The 20215-nt window shown below is 35.9% G+C and overlaps 3 protein-coding genes across 4 annotated transcripts in view; all 3 read left to right on the top strand.

The window, feature by feature from the left end:
* The first annotated feature begins 486 nt into the window (after nt 1-486).
* Nucleotides 487-5324, top strand: LOC129805858 (mannose-1-phosphate guanyltransferase alpha-A). Its single transcript, XM_055854079.1, has 2 exons — nt 487-1198; nt 4610-5324. The coding sequence occupies exons 1-2, from the start codon at nt 576-578 to the stop codon at nt 5268-5270; spliced, it is 1284 nt and encodes a 427-aa protein (XP_055710054.1). The 5' UTR covers nt 487-575; the 3' UTR covers nt 5271-5324.
* A 4251-nt stretch (nt 5325-9575) lies between these two features.
* Nucleotides 9576-12112, top strand: LOC129805857 (ubiquitin-like modifier-activating enzyme 5). Its single transcript, XM_055854078.1, has 2 exons — nt 9576-10972; nt 11028-12112. The coding sequence occupies exons 1-2, from the start codon at nt 10839-10841 to the stop codon at nt 12064-12066; spliced, it is 1173 nt and encodes a 390-aa protein (XP_055710053.1). The 5' UTR covers nt 9576-10838; the 3' UTR covers nt 12067-12112.
* Nucleotides 12113-12260: 148 nt separating this feature from the next.
* Nucleotides 12261-20215, top strand: part of LOC129805847 (blastoderm-specific protein 25D) — a 22185-nt gene continuing 14230 nt past the window's right edge. The window contains exons 1-4 of one of the 2 annotated variants that reach the window (XM_055854065.1): nt 12261-12377; nt 12602-12862; nt 12954-13168; nt 17603-17753. In XM_055854065.1, the coding sequence (XP_055710040.1) occupies nt 12604-12862; nt 12954-13168; nt 17603-17753 (625 nt within the window). In that variant the 5' untranslated portion in view covers nt 12261-12377; nt 12602-12603. Of the gene's footprint in view, nt 12863-12953; nt 13169-17602; nt 17754-20215 lie in introns of both variants that reach the window. The other variant, XM_055854064.1, reaches the window with a different exon arrangement.

Here is a 20215-nt window from a genome sequence, read left to right as displayed (position 1 = left end):
TTCACATTAAAAAATTAAAGAGAAAATCGCATTAAATTTTCGCATTAATGCTATAAATCAATTTATATCAAATTTTGCGGGCCAAGTCTACCTTTTTATCAACAAATAGATCAAATTTTGAATATTAAATGATTCAAACACACAAATTACACATTTGGATTCTCACCAGTGACAATAGATGTGAGATGTGAATCACATTAAAATTTTAATGTGCAAATGTGATAACACAGTAAAACCTTTGAGAACAATTACGAAACTTTACATTTAAGAAACTTTACATGTAAGAAACCTTACATTTTTTATTAGAAAATAACTTGTAGAAAGTTTATAAAAATTAATTAAATTCGAAAATGGAACATGTGTTCATATCCGTTAAAACACTTCTTCCAATTCAAATTTTACGAATTTTAGGAATAAGTTGCTAACTTCACAATGCTTCTTTGGAGCCGATTTTTTTTCGATTAATCGGTTTTAAAGGTTTCTGATTGGTTAAAGGGAAATCATATGTTTTTGACATTCAATTGTTGATGACGTTGTATTTGTGTGAAAATCTTGTGAAAATCCTGTGAAAAACTATGTTAAAAGCTGTAATATTAATTGGTGGTCCTCAGAAGGGAACAAGGTTCCGGCCTCTTTCACTGGATGTGCCGAAACCTTTATTTCCCATCGTTGGTCGCCCAATAATTCAGCATCACATTGAAGCTTGTCTCTCCATGAAGGACGTCAAGGAGATCCTCATCATTGGATACTATCCCACCGCTCAGATGTCTCACTTCATTAGTGACATGCAGAATCTCTATGACATCAACATCCGCTACCTCCAAGAGTTTACAGCTCTTGGAACTGCCGGTGGAATGTATCATTTCCGCGACCAAATTCGCGCTGGGAATCCATCAGCATTCTTCGTCCTGAACGGCGATGTCTGTGCTGATTTCCCTCTGCAGGAACTCTATGACTTCCACAAGAGCCGAGGAGCCGATGCTGTTATCAGCATCATGAGCACAGAAGCCACAAAGCAACAGAGTTTGCACTATGGATGTCTTGTGCTGGACAAAGTGACCGGCGTAGTTAATCATTATGTGGAGAAACCCAGTTCATTTATCTCATCATTCATCAATTGTGGCGTCTATGTCTGCACAACTGATGTCTTTCCCCTTATGGCCACAATCTTCCACTCCAAGCAGCAAGATTATGCTGGGTAAGTCATTAAATGCAGACCCCCACGCCAGTGGCGTAGTATTCCATTTTAATGCCCATTATAGAAAATTAATTAGTTTGAAATTCAATCTGATCACGTTCCCCAGCAATTATAAGTTCTTCCATGAACCGAAAGTCCACTACAAAAATATAGTTTCAAAACAACATCATATTTAAATTTCTAAATTAGCTCTGCCTTCAAGTATGCTTAGGCCACGCCCATTTTATAATTTACAGTAAAACTTAAGTTAATATAATATTTTCAAAGATTCATTGCGGCACTTGTTTATGTATTGTCCGCAATTGTGTATAAATTTATTTATAGACCAAGTCGACATAACCTTTTTTACAATTCCCATTATATTGGCCGCTTTATTCAGAATTCAGATGATTTTTTTTACTTTTACACCTTTTAGATCAGTAAATTTTCATGAAATCAGAATTCGTGTCTCTTTCCTTCTTTAAAGATCTTCATATGCCTATCTTACTCTTTCGCACTCTTCTTCTTCTTTTGAACATCACACTACATTAAATTTACGTCAGTCCAATTTTGAGTGCGAAATAGTGGGATAGACGTATGCAAATCTTTTAAATTTAAATTTTTTTTGGCTCTGGCACACCTTTTAGATCAGGAAAATTCCATTAAGTCAAAATTCACAATCCTTTCTTTCTTAAAAGCTTTGCATATGTCCATCCTACTTCTTCGCACTCTTCTTCTTCTTTTGAACATCACACCAAATTAAATTTAGTTCAGTCCAATTTTGAGTAAGACAGAGTGGAATAAATTGACGCAAGTCTTTTGAGCAAGAAAGGGACGCGAATTTTGATTTCATGAAATTTGACCGATCAAACAGGTATGCCGGAAGCATCAAACAATTAATTAAAAATGCATTAGAGAATTCTTTGTTTTTATAATGCATTAAATTAAAGAAAACCTTCAGATTGATTCATTTTCATGCATTAAATGAGGTCATCAAGATGTCATTCGAATAACTCCGATCGGAATAAGAGAGGGGTCACTGTATCTACATTTAAAAACAAAATTTTTCAGCAAAATAGAAACGTTATATCGAAGAAATATTGTGTTAACAGAAAATGCGTATTCAATAAGAGAAAGAAATTTTTAGCCACTCCCAAAAAGATGTTAACCCAACTTCTCCAGAAACCACGCCCAATTTTGTGCATTATTCATAGACGAGACGCCTAATTGTTATCTCCTGTCCCGTAAATTTCTTAGAAGTTCTAGGTTTCGCAAAAACTCTAAGTATTCTTGGGTTTCACCAAAGTTTTTTAAGTTTTCACAAAAATTCGTGAAAAAGTAAAATTATTTTAAAGTACAGTCCCTAAATCCCATGCCCTGTGAACACCCAGACCTCCTGAAAAAGCTAGGAAATCTCAAGATTTGAGTAATTTTGAAAAACGATATTATACAGAGCAAAAATAAATTAGACTCTTTCCCGCCCAGCCACTGAGGAAGGTTCGGAGTCCGAGCCGAAAGCTTTGGGAAAAATCTGTGTTTTTTCTGTGAGCTACCCTACACCCCCGACGCTCTTCGGTTCTCATATAAGTTTCTTTTAAGATTTTACTGCTCGAACTCCACAAAGAGAGCAGTATCGATTTGTTTCACACCCCAAAATTTTCACTTTCCATCCCCCGGAGACCACTTTTGTCAACAAATCTTCACGTTTCAAACGATTTTTGAGAAGTGTCGTCACGCTGTTTGTCCGTCTGTCCGTCCGACTGTCGCCAGCTCTAGAGGCCAAACGGTTAGAGATAGAGACTTGGGACCTTCGGGGGACCCCCCATAAGTCGACCCAAGGATCGTTAACATGCCCCTCATTTCCCCCCACCCCTCCCCTTCCCCTACAAAACCATGTTTTTTTGGGGATTGCTCGAAAACGCGTCGTGCGATTTTTTTTTCATTTTTGGATATGTTTTAGAGATTACGCAGGCGGACATTTCGTTCATATACGAAAATCTCAAAGGGTTATTCATATGCAAATAGAGTGGCTCGAGTTCCCGGGTTCCCTGAGAAAATGTATGGATTCCCTGAGTTCCCTGAAAAAATACATGAGTTCCCCGTGAGTTCCCTAAAAAAAATGTAAGAGTTCTCCGGGTTCCCTAAAAATACATGGGTTCCCCGGGTTCCCTAAAAACAATACATGGGTTCCCCGGGTTCCCTGAAAAAATGTATGGGTTCCCCGGGTTCCCTGAAAAAATACATGAGTTCCCTAAAAAAAGTGTATGAGTTCCCCGGGTTCCCTGAGAGTTCCCTGAAAAAATACATGGGTTCCCCGGATTCCCTGAAAAAATATATGAGTTCTCCGGGTTCTCTAAAGAAATACATGAGTTCCCCGGATTCCCCAAAAAAAAGATAATGAGTTCCCCGTGAGTTCCCTGAAAAATGTATGGGTTCCCCGAGTTCCCCGTGAGTTCCACGAGTTCCTCGTGAGTTCCCCGGGTTCCCCGTGGGTTCCCTGTTCAGATTGGCTCGAGTTCCCCGAAGTGAGTTACCCCTTTTAGAAAATCCCGTTGAACCATTCCTAATAACGGTTTTTCAAGGTCAAAGGTTAAAAAGACACTAGAGAGCGCATTTATCTAGCAAATGGGGTCATATTTGGGCTCGTTCGAAAGGTCTTGGAATTTCCTATAAAACTGAACCTGTTTCAATCGATAATGGACCGGTTCATAACCGATAAACAATTTTTATACGAAATTCAATTAAATAACTCCTGAGGTGTATTTTGGGAAATATTTTGAGTGATTTAATATATATCAGTTAAAATCGGTTGTGAACCGGCAATGAACCGGTTATTTATCGATAAGTAATTTTTGTTCCAATATAATTTTTATTAGTCTATAAACTATTTTATGGAATCTATTGAGTGATTTATGAATCGATTTAAAATGATGATGCGAAAATACTTTTGAGGTTTCTAAGTCTCGAGTTCGAGCATTTCACAAAGCCTGGGATGCTTTGCTATCGCTTTTTTTTTAAGTTTCACATGAATTTCTACAAGTTCCGAGACATTTTCTTGGATTCTGTGATTTGTTTTAATTTTCTTAAGTTTCGTACAGCTTTTCTCAGGTTCCACGAAACCTTTCTTAGCTCTCACGAAAATGTTCATGGGTTTCGTGTGAATTCTCTTTGTTTTATTAGGTTTCACATTATTTTTCTCAGATTCCGTGCAACTTTTCTCTTGGATTTTGCAAAAAATGTCCTAGTTTTTTTTTTAATTTTACACGAATTTTCTCAGGTTCCGCAAACTTTTTTTGGGTTTCGCAAAAGTTTTCTTATACATAAACATCCCATTTCCTAATATTTCGATATTTAGATAAAAGCCTAATGAGGCACTTATATACACTTGTTCGTAAGAAAACGCAAGGATGAAGAATCCTACTTAACTTTCAGATTGAATAACGGAGCAAGCAAGGATCAGGGTCATATTCAGTGGGAACAGGAAATCCTAACACCCCTTGCAGGGACTGGAAAGTTATTTGCGCTACCAGTGACTAACTGGTGGTCACAAATTAAGACTGCTGGATCAGCCATTTACGCCAATCGACACTACCTGGAACTGTACAGAAACACGCGACCCGACCGTTTGGCCAATAGTGACTTGAAGTCGGTCAACGGAAGCATTTGTTGCACCATCTATCCCGATGTCTACATCCACCCAAGTGCCTCTGTGCATCCTGATGCCACTCTAGGCCCAAATGTCTCTATCGGGGCTGGAGTGACAATTGGAGCTGGGGTACGAATTCGCGAATCCATCATTCTAGATAATGCTGTGGTAAATGATCATACGCTCATTCTGCACAGTATCGTTGGTAGGGGATCTGTGGTGGGAGCTTGGGCAAGGGTTGAGGGCACTCCATCTGACCCTGATCCCAATAAACCCTTTGCAAAAATGGACAATTTGCCGCTGTTCAACAACGACGGTCGCTTGAATCCGTCAATCACGATTCTCGGATGCTGTGTGACCGTTCCTGCGGAGATGATCCTACTGAATTCAATCGTTTTGCCGCACAAAGAACTCAACAGAAGCTTCAAGAATGAAATAATTTTGTAATGGATGACTTTTTAAAAGTGACTATGCCAAATAAAACAGCTATTTTCCTTATAATTTTTTAATTGTTTAACCATTAAAAAAATTTAAAGGTCGAATCGAGTCATCAAATCCTTCAAGAGGCCTGCGTTACCGGATCTGAGACAGATTACCGATGCTAACCCTAGTTGGGGATTCTAGGATTGCTACAGTATTTTAACATAAAGAGAAGATCATTTTTGCGTCGCTCAGAGCAAAAGTGGACTATTTAATTGAGAAATGCATAAATGATACGCCTGTTTTGCTCAGAGCGTCTCGTTTAAAAAAATTAAATACCAAAGTATCTAATGGTCTCTACACGTTAGAGAAATGTATGTTCATATTCAGTGGTAAAAATAAAAGGATCAAGTTGATCCAAATTTGATCCTCTTGCAAAGGATGGATCAAATTTGAAACTCTGAATGCACATTTATCATAATAGAACATATTAATTTTATCCATCCTTTGCAAAAGTAATTGTCCTAATTCAAAACCATTTCCAGACGCTTTAACTTTTACAGAAGATTTAACACATTAAGTTCATATTTTTTTGAAGAGAATTACATAAATTTGCTCCTTGACTCTTTTAGAATGTTACTCTTTAGTGAAAATTCTTTAGATATAATTTGAAAACTTCTTAAATACAAGAAAAATACGCGAGCGTAAAATGCTTCTATTGGAAACAAATTAATCCAAATGGAGACAAGAGAAAGTTTCTAATTGGAGACAGTGTAAGTGAAACCGCGACGAAAAGCTTCCAAAAGGAGAATGGTCAAATCCGGTCCCGGAATCGCCACGAACGGGACCTATGTCATTGGATAGACATTGGCATAGGTAACAACTTTTGATCTGGGACCAATGTTCTAAACTATGGAGAAACAGTTCTAGAGCACAAAAATTATTTCTTAGGTAGGAGGAAGAATGGTCAAAAGTATATATGGGCACCGATTCATCTTTTTCCAGAGATGAGAGTAGGCGCATTTTCCAGATACTGGTACAAGATTAAAAAAAATTCTCGGGACCCGGAACGATAAACGCTGGGAGTCCTTGTAAAAAGCCTCTATCTTTCCGATAAATCACTATTTTGACAACAAATTACGCAAGAACAGCTAAAACGATCTTGATGAAATTTGGTATAGGGTCAGCGTATTACTTAGACTTTTATTTATTCATACCACCCCCTCCCATCACCCTCAATTCTGATAGCCCCCATACAAAATGAGAGCATTTTACTTTATAACTCCTTTTTGAGAAGAGATATTTCCAACAATCCACACGAAGAATTTTTTGATCGAGCTTGAATGAATGAAAAAATTGAATAAGTAATAACGTTATCAATCATTTTCTAGATTTTTCATATTTCATATTTCGCCTCATTAAGATCTGTTGGTACGTGAAAGAAAGAAACATCCTCGTTATATAATCTAATTGGCATTAGAGGTGATTTTTTTTGATATTGTAATCAAGGTTTTGAAGTTGCTTCTCAATTTATTGTCTACAGAAGTTGTACTAATATGCAATTCAGAGGATTAATAACAATTTGTGCGAGGGAATTCTTTCTATATTGGGACTATCAGACAGGTGGGTGTTGGCATGGTATGCAAAGTTAAAGAGTCTTCCCTAAGCTTTGTTCCCATGTCGAATTTCAGCTTTTTACCTCCTTTCAGAAAGGAATTATAAGGTAAAATGCTCTCATTTTGTATGGGGGCTACCAGAAGGAATGATGGAAGAAGGGTTCGGTATGTATGGTTAAAAAGTTTTCTTTAAGCCTTGTTCGCATGCCGTATTTCAGCATTGTACCTCTTCTCAGAAAGAAGTCGGAAGATAAAATGGCCTCATTTTGTATATGGGGGCTATAAGAATAGAGGGTGGGGGGAGGGGGTGGTATGCACGAATAAAAAGTTTAAGTATTATATTGATCGTATACCGAATTTCATCAAGATCGCTTTAGTCGTTCTTGAGTAATTCGTTGTCAAAACAGCGATATTTCGGAAGGATAAACGCTTTTATACGAGGACTCCCAGCGTTTATCGTCCTGGGTTCCGGCAATTTTTTAATCTTATATCAGTACCTACAAAATGCGCCTACTCTCGTTTCTGGCGATTCCGGGACCAGCGCCCATATACTTTTGACCATTCTCCTTTTGTTGAGTTGCTCTTGAGTGCAGGATTTGTTCTTATTAGAGCAATCCCGGCCGGCTATCTACTATGTACAAACTCAGTATGTACTGAGTATAAAGGCCTCTACACATTGGGAGCAATTTTCGTCAAAAATTGCATTTTTGACAGAATTTTGACATTTCGACCCATAGCATTGCAGGCAATTTCTTTCAAAAAAGAATTCATTCATTCATTCATTTTCAACCGCTTATCCCTATTGGGGTCGCGGGCCCATGACATCCAATCTAGCAGCCCACGCCTGTCGGTCCTCCGCCACTTCAGGAAGATGTTCGAGTTCGATCCCGAGGCGTTCCAAGGCAAGATTCTGAATTTGATTCAGCCACCTTGTCCTAGGTCTGCCTCGAGGCCGAGGTCTCCTCACAATGGCTTGCATAGCTTTTCTGGGGAATCTTTCTTCATTCATGCGTTGAACATGTCCATACCATCGAAGTTGTGATCTCTCAACCCGAAGAAGCAGCTCCTCGACTCTTAGTTCCTCACGAACGGCCACATTCCTCACTCGATCTCTACGAGTGATTCCCTTTACCGCTCGAAGGTACCTCATCTCGGCAGCTTGTACTTGCGATCTTACCCTTTCGGTCATTACCCAAATCTCATGACCATAGGTGAGAATAGGAATGAACACAGCTTTGAAAACCGATAATTTAGCCGATCGACTAAGCTCGACCTTCCTCAACACGCTTCTGCCAAGCTCCCTCATTACTGCAGAAGCCTGACCGATTCGCGACGAGAGTTCTGCCTCCATCCTACCATCACTCGTGAATAACACCCCGAGATACTTGAACTTCTTCACCTGTGTCAATGAGGCTCCACTAACATGTAGAGTGCATTCCACAGATTCTCGGGAAATCACCATTACCTCCGACTTTTTGTCGTTCACCTTCATACCTGTTTCGGCACAAACATTTACAAATCGGTCAAGTGTGCGTTGAAGCTCTTCTTCGGAAGATCCAAAAAGAACCAAATCATCTGCATAGAGGAGATGGCTCACCCTGAAATCCCCAAAAAAAGCATTTTTGACGAAAACTGTTCCCAATGTGTAGAGGACATAACGGCGTTACCACACTTGCACATTAAAATTTTAATGTGATTCACATTAATTGTCGCTTGTGAGCGTCCAAATATGTTATTTGTGTCTTTGAGCCACTTAATTTTTGGGGTTTTTCTATTTATTGATAAAGAAGTGGACTTGGCCTGCAAAAATAAGTTTAAATTTACCTAAAGCATAAATATTTTTCACATTAAAAAATTAAAGAGAAAATCGCATTAATTTTTCGCATTAATGCTATATATCAATTTATATCAAATTTTGCGGGCCAAGTCTACCTTTTTATCAACAAATAGATCAAATTTTGAATATAAAATGATTCAAACACACAAATTACACATTTGGACTCTCACCAGCGACAAATGTGAATCATATTAAAATTTTAATGTGCAAGTGTGATAACACAGTAATACTTAGTATGAAACTAGTATGCCCATATAATATACATAGTAGATTTTGTATGAAATGTCCCAAATACTCATCAGTAGTGTGAGTCAGTCGACATTTATACTGAGTACATTTACTTTAATTTACTTGATTTTCCTCATTAATTTTCAACAAATTTTTCGAGTATTTTTCGACTACTTATACTAAGTATTTTTTTGTGTATTGGTACCGAGTCAGTACCTAGTATTTTTCAGTTAGTTATACTAAGCAAAAAGAATATTTTTATTTTCTATAAATATTTATTTTCTGATTTTTTTTTTAAATACAATGTGGCTAGGCACATATTATTATGGATGGATAGTTAGCTAGAATAATGCGATTTGATGTTCAGTAATTAAGTACGTGATTTGTGAGACTTTCAGTCTCTAGTAGAGCATCGAGGCGGAGAGATAGGACATCTTTGAGATTAAAGGTGAATTCTCCACTAGGATAAGCTTTAAAATAGGTAGGTATATTTAACTCTTTCCGGCCCACAACACAACCCACTATCGCACTACCTTACGACAATTTACAACAATTTACAAGAAGTACCAAGCCCACCTAGCGTGAAAAGTCCAAGATGTTTGTGTGTGTGTGTGTGTGTATGTCAATAAGCCATGATGCCGCAGAGCAGAACAACTGACAGCTATATCGTTGTGCCTACGATAGTACAAGGATATAAAAGGGTAATTTTTTCTGTGTTTTGTTCATTCTTTTGAATACCTCACAAGTGTAAGAACTAGTGTGCTCTGTGAATACGAAAAAGTGCTGTGCCCTAAGATGGAGTTAATCAATCCGATAGCAGTTGTTGAAATCTTGAGAAAGAAAGTTTGGTCTCAATTTTCTAATGTTACGGATCCTGGGCTTGAAAACGAGAAGTTTGCTGAACTGCTATTCAATCTTATAACCAGCAAGTTTTGGAATCGTGCAGAGCTTACTGAGAATACCACGCTTGATTTTGGTGACGTCAATGAAGCTGAAAATGTAGAGGAAGAAGTCCTATCTCAACCTTCTTCTCAAACATCTTCTGAGGAACCAGGACGATCATCAAGTACCGATCCAGGACAATCTTCTAGTGATTATGATTATAATATCGAATCTTCGCCAGTAAAACGTCATAAAAGAGGACCTCCCATACAAGAGAGTACTCAGAAGAACATTGCCGATTTCGTTCTTGTGCAAGGTAAAACTTACGCAGCTGCTGCAAGAAAGTTCTGCAAGACTGAACAATATGTAAAAAGAATTTGTAAAGAAAGTCAAAGACTAAGTCAGAATACAAGTCAGGGTACGACCCGTAAGAGAAAAGGAAGAAAATGACCCTAAAACTTGGGATTACAATAATTTTTACACTCAATCACATCCCATGTACTAAGTAAAATACAATTAAAAAGCTGTGATGTGAAAAAAACACCGTGACATTTAAGCAAATTCCCCAAAGTGCCGAGTACTCTGTGTATGACTATGCCCCCCTGATCTTACCGCCTTTTTAGAACTTCAATTTTACATTTAGTCCCTCTCTTGGGCGGTTGACCCCCGGCTCGACTGTCACAGTTGTGAGTTCGAGTCCCGCCCGGTGCAAATGACTGAAGTGTCTGAATGGACATATTTCTCATACACAATGTAATCTGAATAATAAATTTGTAAACCGAAAAATGTACAAAATGGCAAAAAAACCCGGTACATCAAAATAAATAAATAAATAAACATTTAGTCCCACTGGTCCCACTTATGGCGGAACAACTGCCGATAAATTCAAATGTTTCCATCAACGATATTTACGATTAATCGACGATATTTCAGCTGCATGCACTGAAAACAACAAAAGACCACGTCAACAGAGTGAAAGGGAAGGTATTTTGCGCTCCTAGATTTTTGTGAAAATTAAAAGTTTCCCACACAATGAGCAGTATTGAGGAGTTGCAGAAGAAAGTAGCATCCCTGGAGAGTGAGCTCAAACATTATCAAAATGCAGGAGCCAGGGAAAAGATTGAAAAAATGTCTGCAGAAGTTGTGGATTCCAATCCATACAGTCGGTAAGGAATCTTGACCTGGAAGTGGATGAAGGTAGTTAAATGGGGTATTTTTCAGGCTGATGGCTCTGCAGAGGATGGGGATTGTGACGGATTACGAGAGGATACGGCTGAAAAGTGTGGCAATTGTGGGTGTTGGTGGAGTTGGGAGTGTAACAGCTGATATGCTGACAAGATGTGGGATTGGGAAGTTGATCCTCTTTGACTATGACAAAGTTGAGCTAGCCAATATGAATAGACTCTTTTACACGCCCGATCAGGCGGGATTGAGTAAGGTTGAGGCAGCTGCTAGGACACTGAGTTTCATTAATCCGGACGTTGAGATCTTGACCAATAACTACAACATAACTCTCGTGGAATCCTTCGATAGGTTCATGGAGACCATCAATACGGGCGGTATGGACGGAAAGTCCCCGGTGGACTTGGTGCTGAGTTGTGTGGATAATTTTGAAGCTCGAATGGCCATCAATACAGCCTGCAATGAGCTCAATCTCAACTGGTATGAATCTGGAGTGTCTGAGAATGCTGTTTCCGGACACATTCAATTCATCAAACCAGGTGAGACAGCCTGCTTTGCCTGTGCTCCTCCACTAATTGTGGCTGAGAACATCGATGAGAAGACACTGAAGCGAGATGGGGTCTGTGCAGCTAGTTTGCCGACGACAATGGGAATTGTGGCGGGAATGCTAGTGCAGAACACCCTGAAGTACCTTCTGGGATTTGGCGAGGTGTCTGACTACCTCGGCTACAGTGCTCTCAATGATTTCTTCCCTAAAATCACTCTACGGCCCAATAGAAGCTGCGACGATCGGTTCTGTGTCCAGCGTCAGCAGGAGTTTGACCTGAAGCCCAAACCCGAGGCTCCAGCTGAAGCGGAAGTCAACAATGAACCTGTCCATGAGGACAATGAATTTGGCATTGAGGTGGTGAATGAGTCTGTAGAGGAGAAATCTCCCGTGAAGAGCAGTCAGGGTCTCAGATTGGCTTATGAGAGTGGAGAAAAGCATTCCGAGGGGACTCCACAGAGCCCTCAAAGCCAGACTGTCCAGGATGACGTCAGTCTGGAGGAATTGATGGCTCAAATGAAGACTATTTAAGCTTTTTATTACTAAAAAAAATTATTAAATATAAACAGTATGCTGCGAGTCATTGTTTTATTTATTTCATTGAAGTAATTGGACAGGAAGTCTTGTGATCTGCGTGCTCTTCGTGCTTTCGTTTCCGGATGACATTTTTGGCGCCAAAAAGACTCGCACATGGCAACACCACTTTGAGGAATTTCCGTGTTGCCTGAGTGAATGTCAGAAAATTTTGTCAAACACGGAGAATTTTATTTAGACGGAATTTGTTGAAAAATCACGGAAAATTGATGTAATTTCTCGTTGTATTCTGCAATTTCTGTTATGAGGTGAGTTAGTGCACTGAATTTAGTGAAGAAAGCATAAAAATACAACGAGAAAGTGCTTGAAAAGGTGTGAAAAAGTGAGACAAGTTCGATGGGGGCAAAAAATGGATCATTTTGTCAAGATACTTCCATCTCGAAAATATGCATAAATTAATTGTGCTGCGGAATGGGAAAATGCATAGAAATTGTCGTGAATGGAATTAACCCGGTGCTTGATTTATTGGCAGGAATGGAAAGTGATAAATATGAGCAGAAGCTTTATCAGATGTTCAGTAGCTACGATAGCGAAGAAAGGAATACACTGAACAAGGAGGAGCTCACAAAACTCTGCATATCGCTAGAACTCAGGGATGCTGGTGCTTCACTGATTGCCGATCTGTTTGCCAGCACCCCAAAGGGGGACAAGAGGGTATCATATGGGGAATTCAAAGAGGCCCTCCTGAAATTTCTGGGCAACGAAATGCCACCAGCAAATTCCTATGAATCTGGTAAGATATTGCCCATCTCTTTCACCCTATCTTGGCCCCTTTTGATAAACTCTTTTTTTACTTTTATGGCATTTTCTCTGGCCAATGCTAGAGACAACAAATGATTCACATGAAGTCGAAACCTCCAGCAGCAGTATTCCCTTATCACCAGGCAGAGAAGTCTCACCCAAATGCATCGTCGGAACCAAAAAGTACGGCAGACGCTCCCGACCAACGAGCGCCAACCTGTCTTCGTCATCACTCTCCGAGTCAGACAATGAGCCCAATCCCGAGACTGAAAAGACTTCTGGGTCAAAGGTCAAAGAGGTACGTGAAAATTCACACGATAGTCCCATTCATGCCACCCATTTACCTTTGAAAAATTATCAAATTATTTCAAAAACACTGCGAAAAATATTTAGTAATTTTTACAAATTTTTAACGAAATCCTTCAAATGTTTTTTTGTCACTTGAAACACAAAAGTTTTTTGCAGATTTGAAAAACTAATTGAACTCTTAGGAAAAAGTGAAATTAATTGTATTATAACTTTTGACCCCTTATTATCAGATAACTCAAATTTGACACAAAGTTACTTAGATATATTGACTCTAGATTCGTCAAAACAATTGTCCTACAATTTAACGCGGGAGTACCTAAAACACTGGTTTTTATTAACAATGCAAAAATAACCACTTCGTCGCCACTTTTTACCACTTTTCGCCAGTTCTATAAACACTTCTCGCCACCCACTTGGAAAAGTTTAAACTCGATTATTTTGAGCAATAATATGCAAAGAATACATTCAGCATTTCTTTTTCCTCATGATCACCTTATTACTACTCATTAAATGATTTTTCTTCACTTTTATTTGAGAATTCAAATTATTAGATTATTGCAGAAAGTAAACAAGGTAGATTTGACAACTGAGAATCTATGAAGTGAAGTTAGTGTCGCCTGTTGAAAAGCTATGGCGACAGGTGGTGAATCAATTTTAGAATATTACCACTTTCCGCCACGACTCATTTTTACATAAAAATTATATAAAATGAAATATTAACTAACTAAATACAAATTTTATGTATTCGCCGAATGTAATTAAATGTTCAATAGGCAAATTACTTATTCAAAAATTAAATTTTGTTCGATAAAAGTTTCATGTAACTTACTATATTTGGTAAGAAATATTGGATTCGATGCACTTGCTTAAAATATTCCTCTAAAAAATGCTCAAACATTTAAATTCAAAACATAAAATTAGTGTTTTTCGACTCTATACGTAGCAGTAATAAAAATACAAGTAACTTAACGGCTCATTTATTTCATAAATCGTGAAAAATAGCGATTTCAATATACGTGGCGAGAAGTGGGGCACTGGCGAGAAGTGGTGATTCCACCCTAGTTGAGTTTACGAATTTTAATCAGTATAATCGTAATCTAAAATATTTTAGTCAGAAAATTATCAATCAGAAAATTAATAATAATTATTAACTTGAGGATAATGCAACATAAAGTTATATTTCGGAAACTCATTTCTTACATTTGTTTAAACTTCTGATAAAAATATTTCTAATTGGCTAAATACCTAACCTAAGTGATGTTTTTGAGCTTTGACACTAAAACATTTTATTGATTTTAATATTTTTATTACAAGGATAATGCTTAATAAAAGAGTTTCAGAAATGTTTTTTTGAGAGCTTAAAATTCTAATGCAAACTAATAAAAATCCAAAGCTACACTCAGAAAAATATTCGAGTAAAAATTACTCGAATCGATATTGAATTAACTCTTTTTCGTTGTGATTTTCGAATAACTATATTTTAGAGTTGATTTTACTTCTATTTAGGTGTAATATTTGGAAGAGTTCTTTTAACTTTTTTTCCTAAAATTTACATGACAAAAGACTGAAAATAACTCGTTTTAAGAGTTAAAATAACTCGTTTCAAGAATTAAAAACGAAATCTTTTTTTTTTAATTAAAATAACTCTTTTCAATCCCAGAATAAATGTTTTGCAATTTTATGTTTTTTTTTTATTTTATCATTTTCTTTATTAATATTTTCTTGACCTCAAGTTCCCTATTTTCCGAGCGAAATATCACGTGTGATGCAAATACATGTCTTTATGAAACACTGTTAGGCATATTTCTAATTGATGTTTTTTATGAACTTTGTCACACGAAAATCTTCTTGACTGAATTATATTCTTAACATGAAAACACTTATCCATATACTTCAAAAGAGATGAAATTTTACATCGAAAAAGAGTAATAATTACATTGATATCCGACGAATTAATTCAACTCGCACGAAGAGTTGTTTCAACTCTATTTACTACAATTTACAATGAAAAAGAGTAACAATTACATCGACATTCGTAGAGTTAATACAACTCTGCCATAGAGTTTAGGTTTTTTAGGTTTTTTCTTAGTGTACGAATTTGAAGGAGTTTTGAGAGGGATAAGCTTCAAGAAGTTGACACATTTTTTTAGATCAAGAAGATGTCATAAACACAAAATTCACTATTCATTCTCTGACGTTTTGTCTGTCTATTATACTCTTTCGTATACTGAATATTAGAATTTACATTGAATTTTGTGTGATGTTTAAAAGAAAAAGAAGAAGAGTAGGGAACAGACTTATATGTATACAAAAAGTTTGAGGGAGAAAGCGATGTTAATTTCGGTTTCATGAAATTTCCTGATCTAAATGGTGTGCCGGAGGCTTAAGAATCTTAAAACTCCGAAACACCTAATTTGAGCATCCGAAGCTAAATTAAAAGTAGTACCTAGGATATCTACGTAAATTTTAGGACATCTCTTTTGTTAATTAAAAAAAAACTTTAAATTAAATTAAAAAAAATGTTTTTAAGTTTATTTGAAAAGTTTATGGAAACCTAAATACTTCCTTGACTGTCTTGATTAATTTTTTTCTACTTGTCAGCTTCACTCGCTTGACCACATTCTTCATTAAGATTGTATAGTTTCAACTTAAGATTTTTCTTTACTTATTTTTTTTTAATTAGATTGAAGATTACTAAGAACTCAAGTTAAATTCAAACCTCACAAAAGCAAGAACTTCAAGTTTTTTAGATAAATGAGACGTCGTGTTTTACAAGCTGATCTCAAAATTTTAAGAGGTTGTGTTAAATGCTGGTATTTCATCGAATTGAAATCATTTTGACAATTTAAATTGTCACAATGTTATGTACAATTTATTACATTTCATGTACCTTTTTTTGCTCTAAGGATTCCACAGTTGTGAGAAATTTCTGTCAAAATGGAGTATTTTTAATAGAATCACTTGTAAGTCTAGTAGGGCCGTAGCGCTGAGGGCATTGAGGGGCAATGCCCTACCTTAAAAACCAGAAACTAAGATAATGTTCTAAGTAAACTGTTCGTAGTATGATATGGTTGAGAAGAAATTAATCTCCTATTAAATGGCCTGATACATCTAATCTAATAGAGTTATCGATTGAAGTGCTTAATGCAATTGGTTAAAATCGTATGGAAAGTCAAACGCGTCAAACGATAATTCTGTGAAAAATTTAAATATTTTCATAAACATCTTAAAAAAAAATAAAATAGAATATTTATCCATCAATTTGGCATTGTTATTAACCCTTTAAGGACGATTGGGTCACCGGTGACCCAAAAATGAAACTTTTCCTACGATCTTCTAAAATTATGTTAATGTTTTGCACTAAAAAGTCAGAAAAAGTGATTTTTTCTGACCCTCCAATTTTTGACCTTCTCGTCCTTAAAGGGTTAATGAGTTGAAATTACAATTATTTGATGATTAATTGATTAATTAAATGGAATAATGTTTTTCAATGGTTCTGAGCATAAAAATTCTTACATTTCTTACGTAAAAAACTCAATATATTTCCTTTTCTCATTTACGCATTCTCAAAATAGTTAAGGGGTTACGTGGCAAATGAAATATAAAAATGCTAAAATATAATGAATCATTTGCTCTTAATATTTAATCTTAAACAACAATTTCCTAAAAAAATCATGTTTGATGGGGAATTAGAGGAGTTAAGCCAGATAGCTTAGCCCTAGGTTTGAAGCCTGTATAAGGGGCCCATTCTGTGGATGTACCGTAATCCGAAGTGGAGAACTGACTCCTGGCAAAATCATATCTTTTGGGAAATCGGGGAAATCGCCAACTTTAAATGGCTTCCAGGTTTCCTGAAATGTTGTCATTCTGACAACATGGATATAAAGAACCGTCGATATAAACGAAAGAAAAAGAAAACAATAAATTCTAGTTTTTTAACTCTTTCCGGACCGCAGCATATGCTGCGAGCTAATTTCACAATTTTTTAATCAAAAATATCTAAACTCAGGAATTAATTGAGGTCCTACAAAAAATATCTTACATTTGGACATCCTTATAGTTTGTAATCATCCAAAAGAATTGAATTTTTCTTAGTTCTGAATAATTAAAAAACACTGTTTTTCACTGAATATTCATATGCTGCTTTGGGTACTCAGAATCCCAAAAGAGACGAAAGAGTTAAACCGTCTCCTGATAAATACTGAAATTCGACATACGCCCGCCGCTCTAATATTAAATGTGCGATGTTTTATCCAAAATATTTCATCAATGTTTCACAAATGTTTTATCAATGTTTCACAAATGTTTGTAAAATAAAATTTGTAGAAAAGAAAAATTTATTTCTCAGTGTTATTGCAAATAAATAAATTTGTAAAACTCTCACTGATCCCATCGTAAAATTCCACTCAACTATTTTGTGCAGGTACAGAAATCCGCCTCTCAGAATGATGTTCATGGGTACAAAAGGGTGATTGGGTCAAAGTTGAAACGTTGTGCCTCCCTGCCGGCCCAGCGGAATCGCCATGAGCACACCAAATCCCTCCAGACGCAGCTGGAAGTTGTTCAATCTGTTGGTAAGTCTCACTCTCTCTGTCTCAAAAAATAAAACAGCCCTCACTTTGCAGCATTTCCACGCTTTATTGCCGGCTCGTCATTGAATTAATAATAATATTATTATACACATAAATTTACTGTGCGAATGATTAATCGACTTTCATTGTAGAAAGTTGGTCAAGAAAACCAATAGTTGCTGGTGGTATTTTCAAGAGAGTCATATAGTCGAGGAATATCAGTGTAAACATACAATAATTGTATCGATTTCAGGAGGGAAAAACTCTCGAGGTTTTCACTCTCAGTTCACTTGGATACCTCTAAGTAAGAAAATACCACAACAATAACTTAGTTTTTCGACCTGAAAAAGAATTTGTGGACAGTGAATTTTCGTGTAAAAGAAACTTTAAAAAAAAACTTCCTCACAAAATGCATTTTAATTACTATTAAAGAATAAATTTCCGAGTGAAATAACCGTTTTAGTGTGATTTTTAAGTGAATTTGCCATCGAAAAAACGAGTAAGAATCATGCAAGAAATTTAATAAAACTTCAGTGTTTTCTTTTAGCATTTTAATTTGTGAATTCTTCCTCCCACTCTTAAAACCATTCGTGTCGGAGATACATAACAATTTAACCGTTCAAGAAGTTATCTATCTCATTAAATTTTTCCCATGCAAAGTATAAGGAAAAAAGCCTCAAGTGCCAAATACAAAAAAATCACCTTGAAAAAAGTGTGATTTTCCAAAAGAGAAATCCCAAAAATTGCTTTTCTAATTAATTTGCATTTTACCTTGAACTCTACAAAAGAAGTTTACAGTTTTTTTTTGGGCTAAAATTATTTGTATTCTATTCTCATACAAATTAAAATCACATGACATTTATTCTCTCGTGTATAGAGATAGTTAAAAAAAGCGATGTGATAAGAGGTGTTAAACAATCCAATTTATTTCACCTAAAAAAAAATAAATAGAAAAAATATAAAGCCAAATGATTGGAAAATGAATTATATGAGGTGTTTTTTGAAAGTGCATTTAAGAAGCTATTTAACAGACAATATTCTTCAGCTGAAACATTCCATTCCAATTGCATTTTGTGCCTCATTAAAAATCACTAGGCTATGCAGTAAAATCGTGACGAACTTTTTGATAATAAGTATAATTGTTTTATGACTAATTTCTGTGATTTATTGTTTCAAGAAAAGAAAATGTCAGAAAAGTTTACTGAGTAATTTACTGTATAGCTCGATAATTCTTAAATGAAGTAATTTTGTAATTTCTGAAGCGTCTGAAAATTTTCTGTTTCGTTCATTTATTATTTAATATAATACAGATCAGTGCATAAAATATTGTGCCAATATGTATTCAAAAAGTGAAATTTTCATTGAATGTTGTCTTAAAATCAGGAAAAGAGATAAAAATTACTTTATTCAAACGTTAAATGTATTTATTAATTAGGATATTAATTAAAATAAGGTAATACAAGTTCCGATCAATCGATTTATCACACATTTAACTTAAATGTTTTAAAGTCATAAAAAAGGAATGGATTCCATCTAAAGAGTGGATAGATACTTCAGAGTAGTAAATTGCCCAAATCTAACTGCCACAAATCAAACTAGAATAATCCACTTCGATTGTGTTCATTATTTTTATTAAAATACTTTTTTTCACTATTATCTTCCTAAGAACGCATGATTTGTGTTATAAAATTGCATATAATGGTCTTTCTAAAGCTTTATTACAGAAGTATTTGGCTAAAAATTATCCAATTTCTTGGGAACCTAAGATAAAATGACCGAGATCTACAAAATGGTATGGTCGCCATCTTAATTTGACATTTCTGTTCGCCATTTTGAATAACTGTCAAAACAAAAATCTCATCCGATTGAGCTGAAATTTTAGTATGTTCTAGCTGATGTCAAGGCCTTTCCAGAACATATATAAAATACGACGTAGGTCAAGCGATTGTCTGGATACTGGAGCTCCAAGTTTAAAATTTTGACATTTTCATGAATACAGAACTACGGGGCGAGTTTTTTATCGAAACCATCAGAAAAAAATACAGCGCTAACATTAGCCGATGAGATTTAACAAACAAACAAAGAGAAAAGTAATGTTTTTGTTTATAACAGCATATTATTTGAGAATCAGAGAAACTGTTTTTGCAAAGATGAAAAAATTAAAAAAAATAAATTAATGCACTTTTCGTTTATTTTTTGAATTATGTAAGAGTAAATAAATATATAAAATAAAAGCTTTAACCATTTTTAATGGTAACTGATGTATTTCGGTTAGGTTTCAAATATTGAAGAATTAAAAAATAAAGACCGCCAAAATATGAGTATTACAACATTTTAAACTTTGAGCCTCTGTATCTATGTAGGGGCTTGATTTAGACTAGAAGATAGATACATTCTGAGAAGGTCTTGACATCAGCTACAACATACTAAAATTTCAGCCCAATAGGACAAGCTTTAAATTTTGA

Source organism: Phlebotomus papatasi, chromosome 3 (assembly GCF_024763615.1).
Source record: "Phlebotomus papatasi isolate M1 chromosome 3, Ppap_2.1, whole genome shotgun sequence".
Classification (NCBI taxonomy): domain Eukaryota; kingdom Metazoa; phylum Arthropoda; class Insecta; order Diptera; family Psychodidae; genus Phlebotomus; species Phlebotomus papatasi.
The sequence above is the reverse complement of the archived record's forward strand: the minus strand, read 5'-3'. Positions and strand labels throughout refer to the sequence as shown.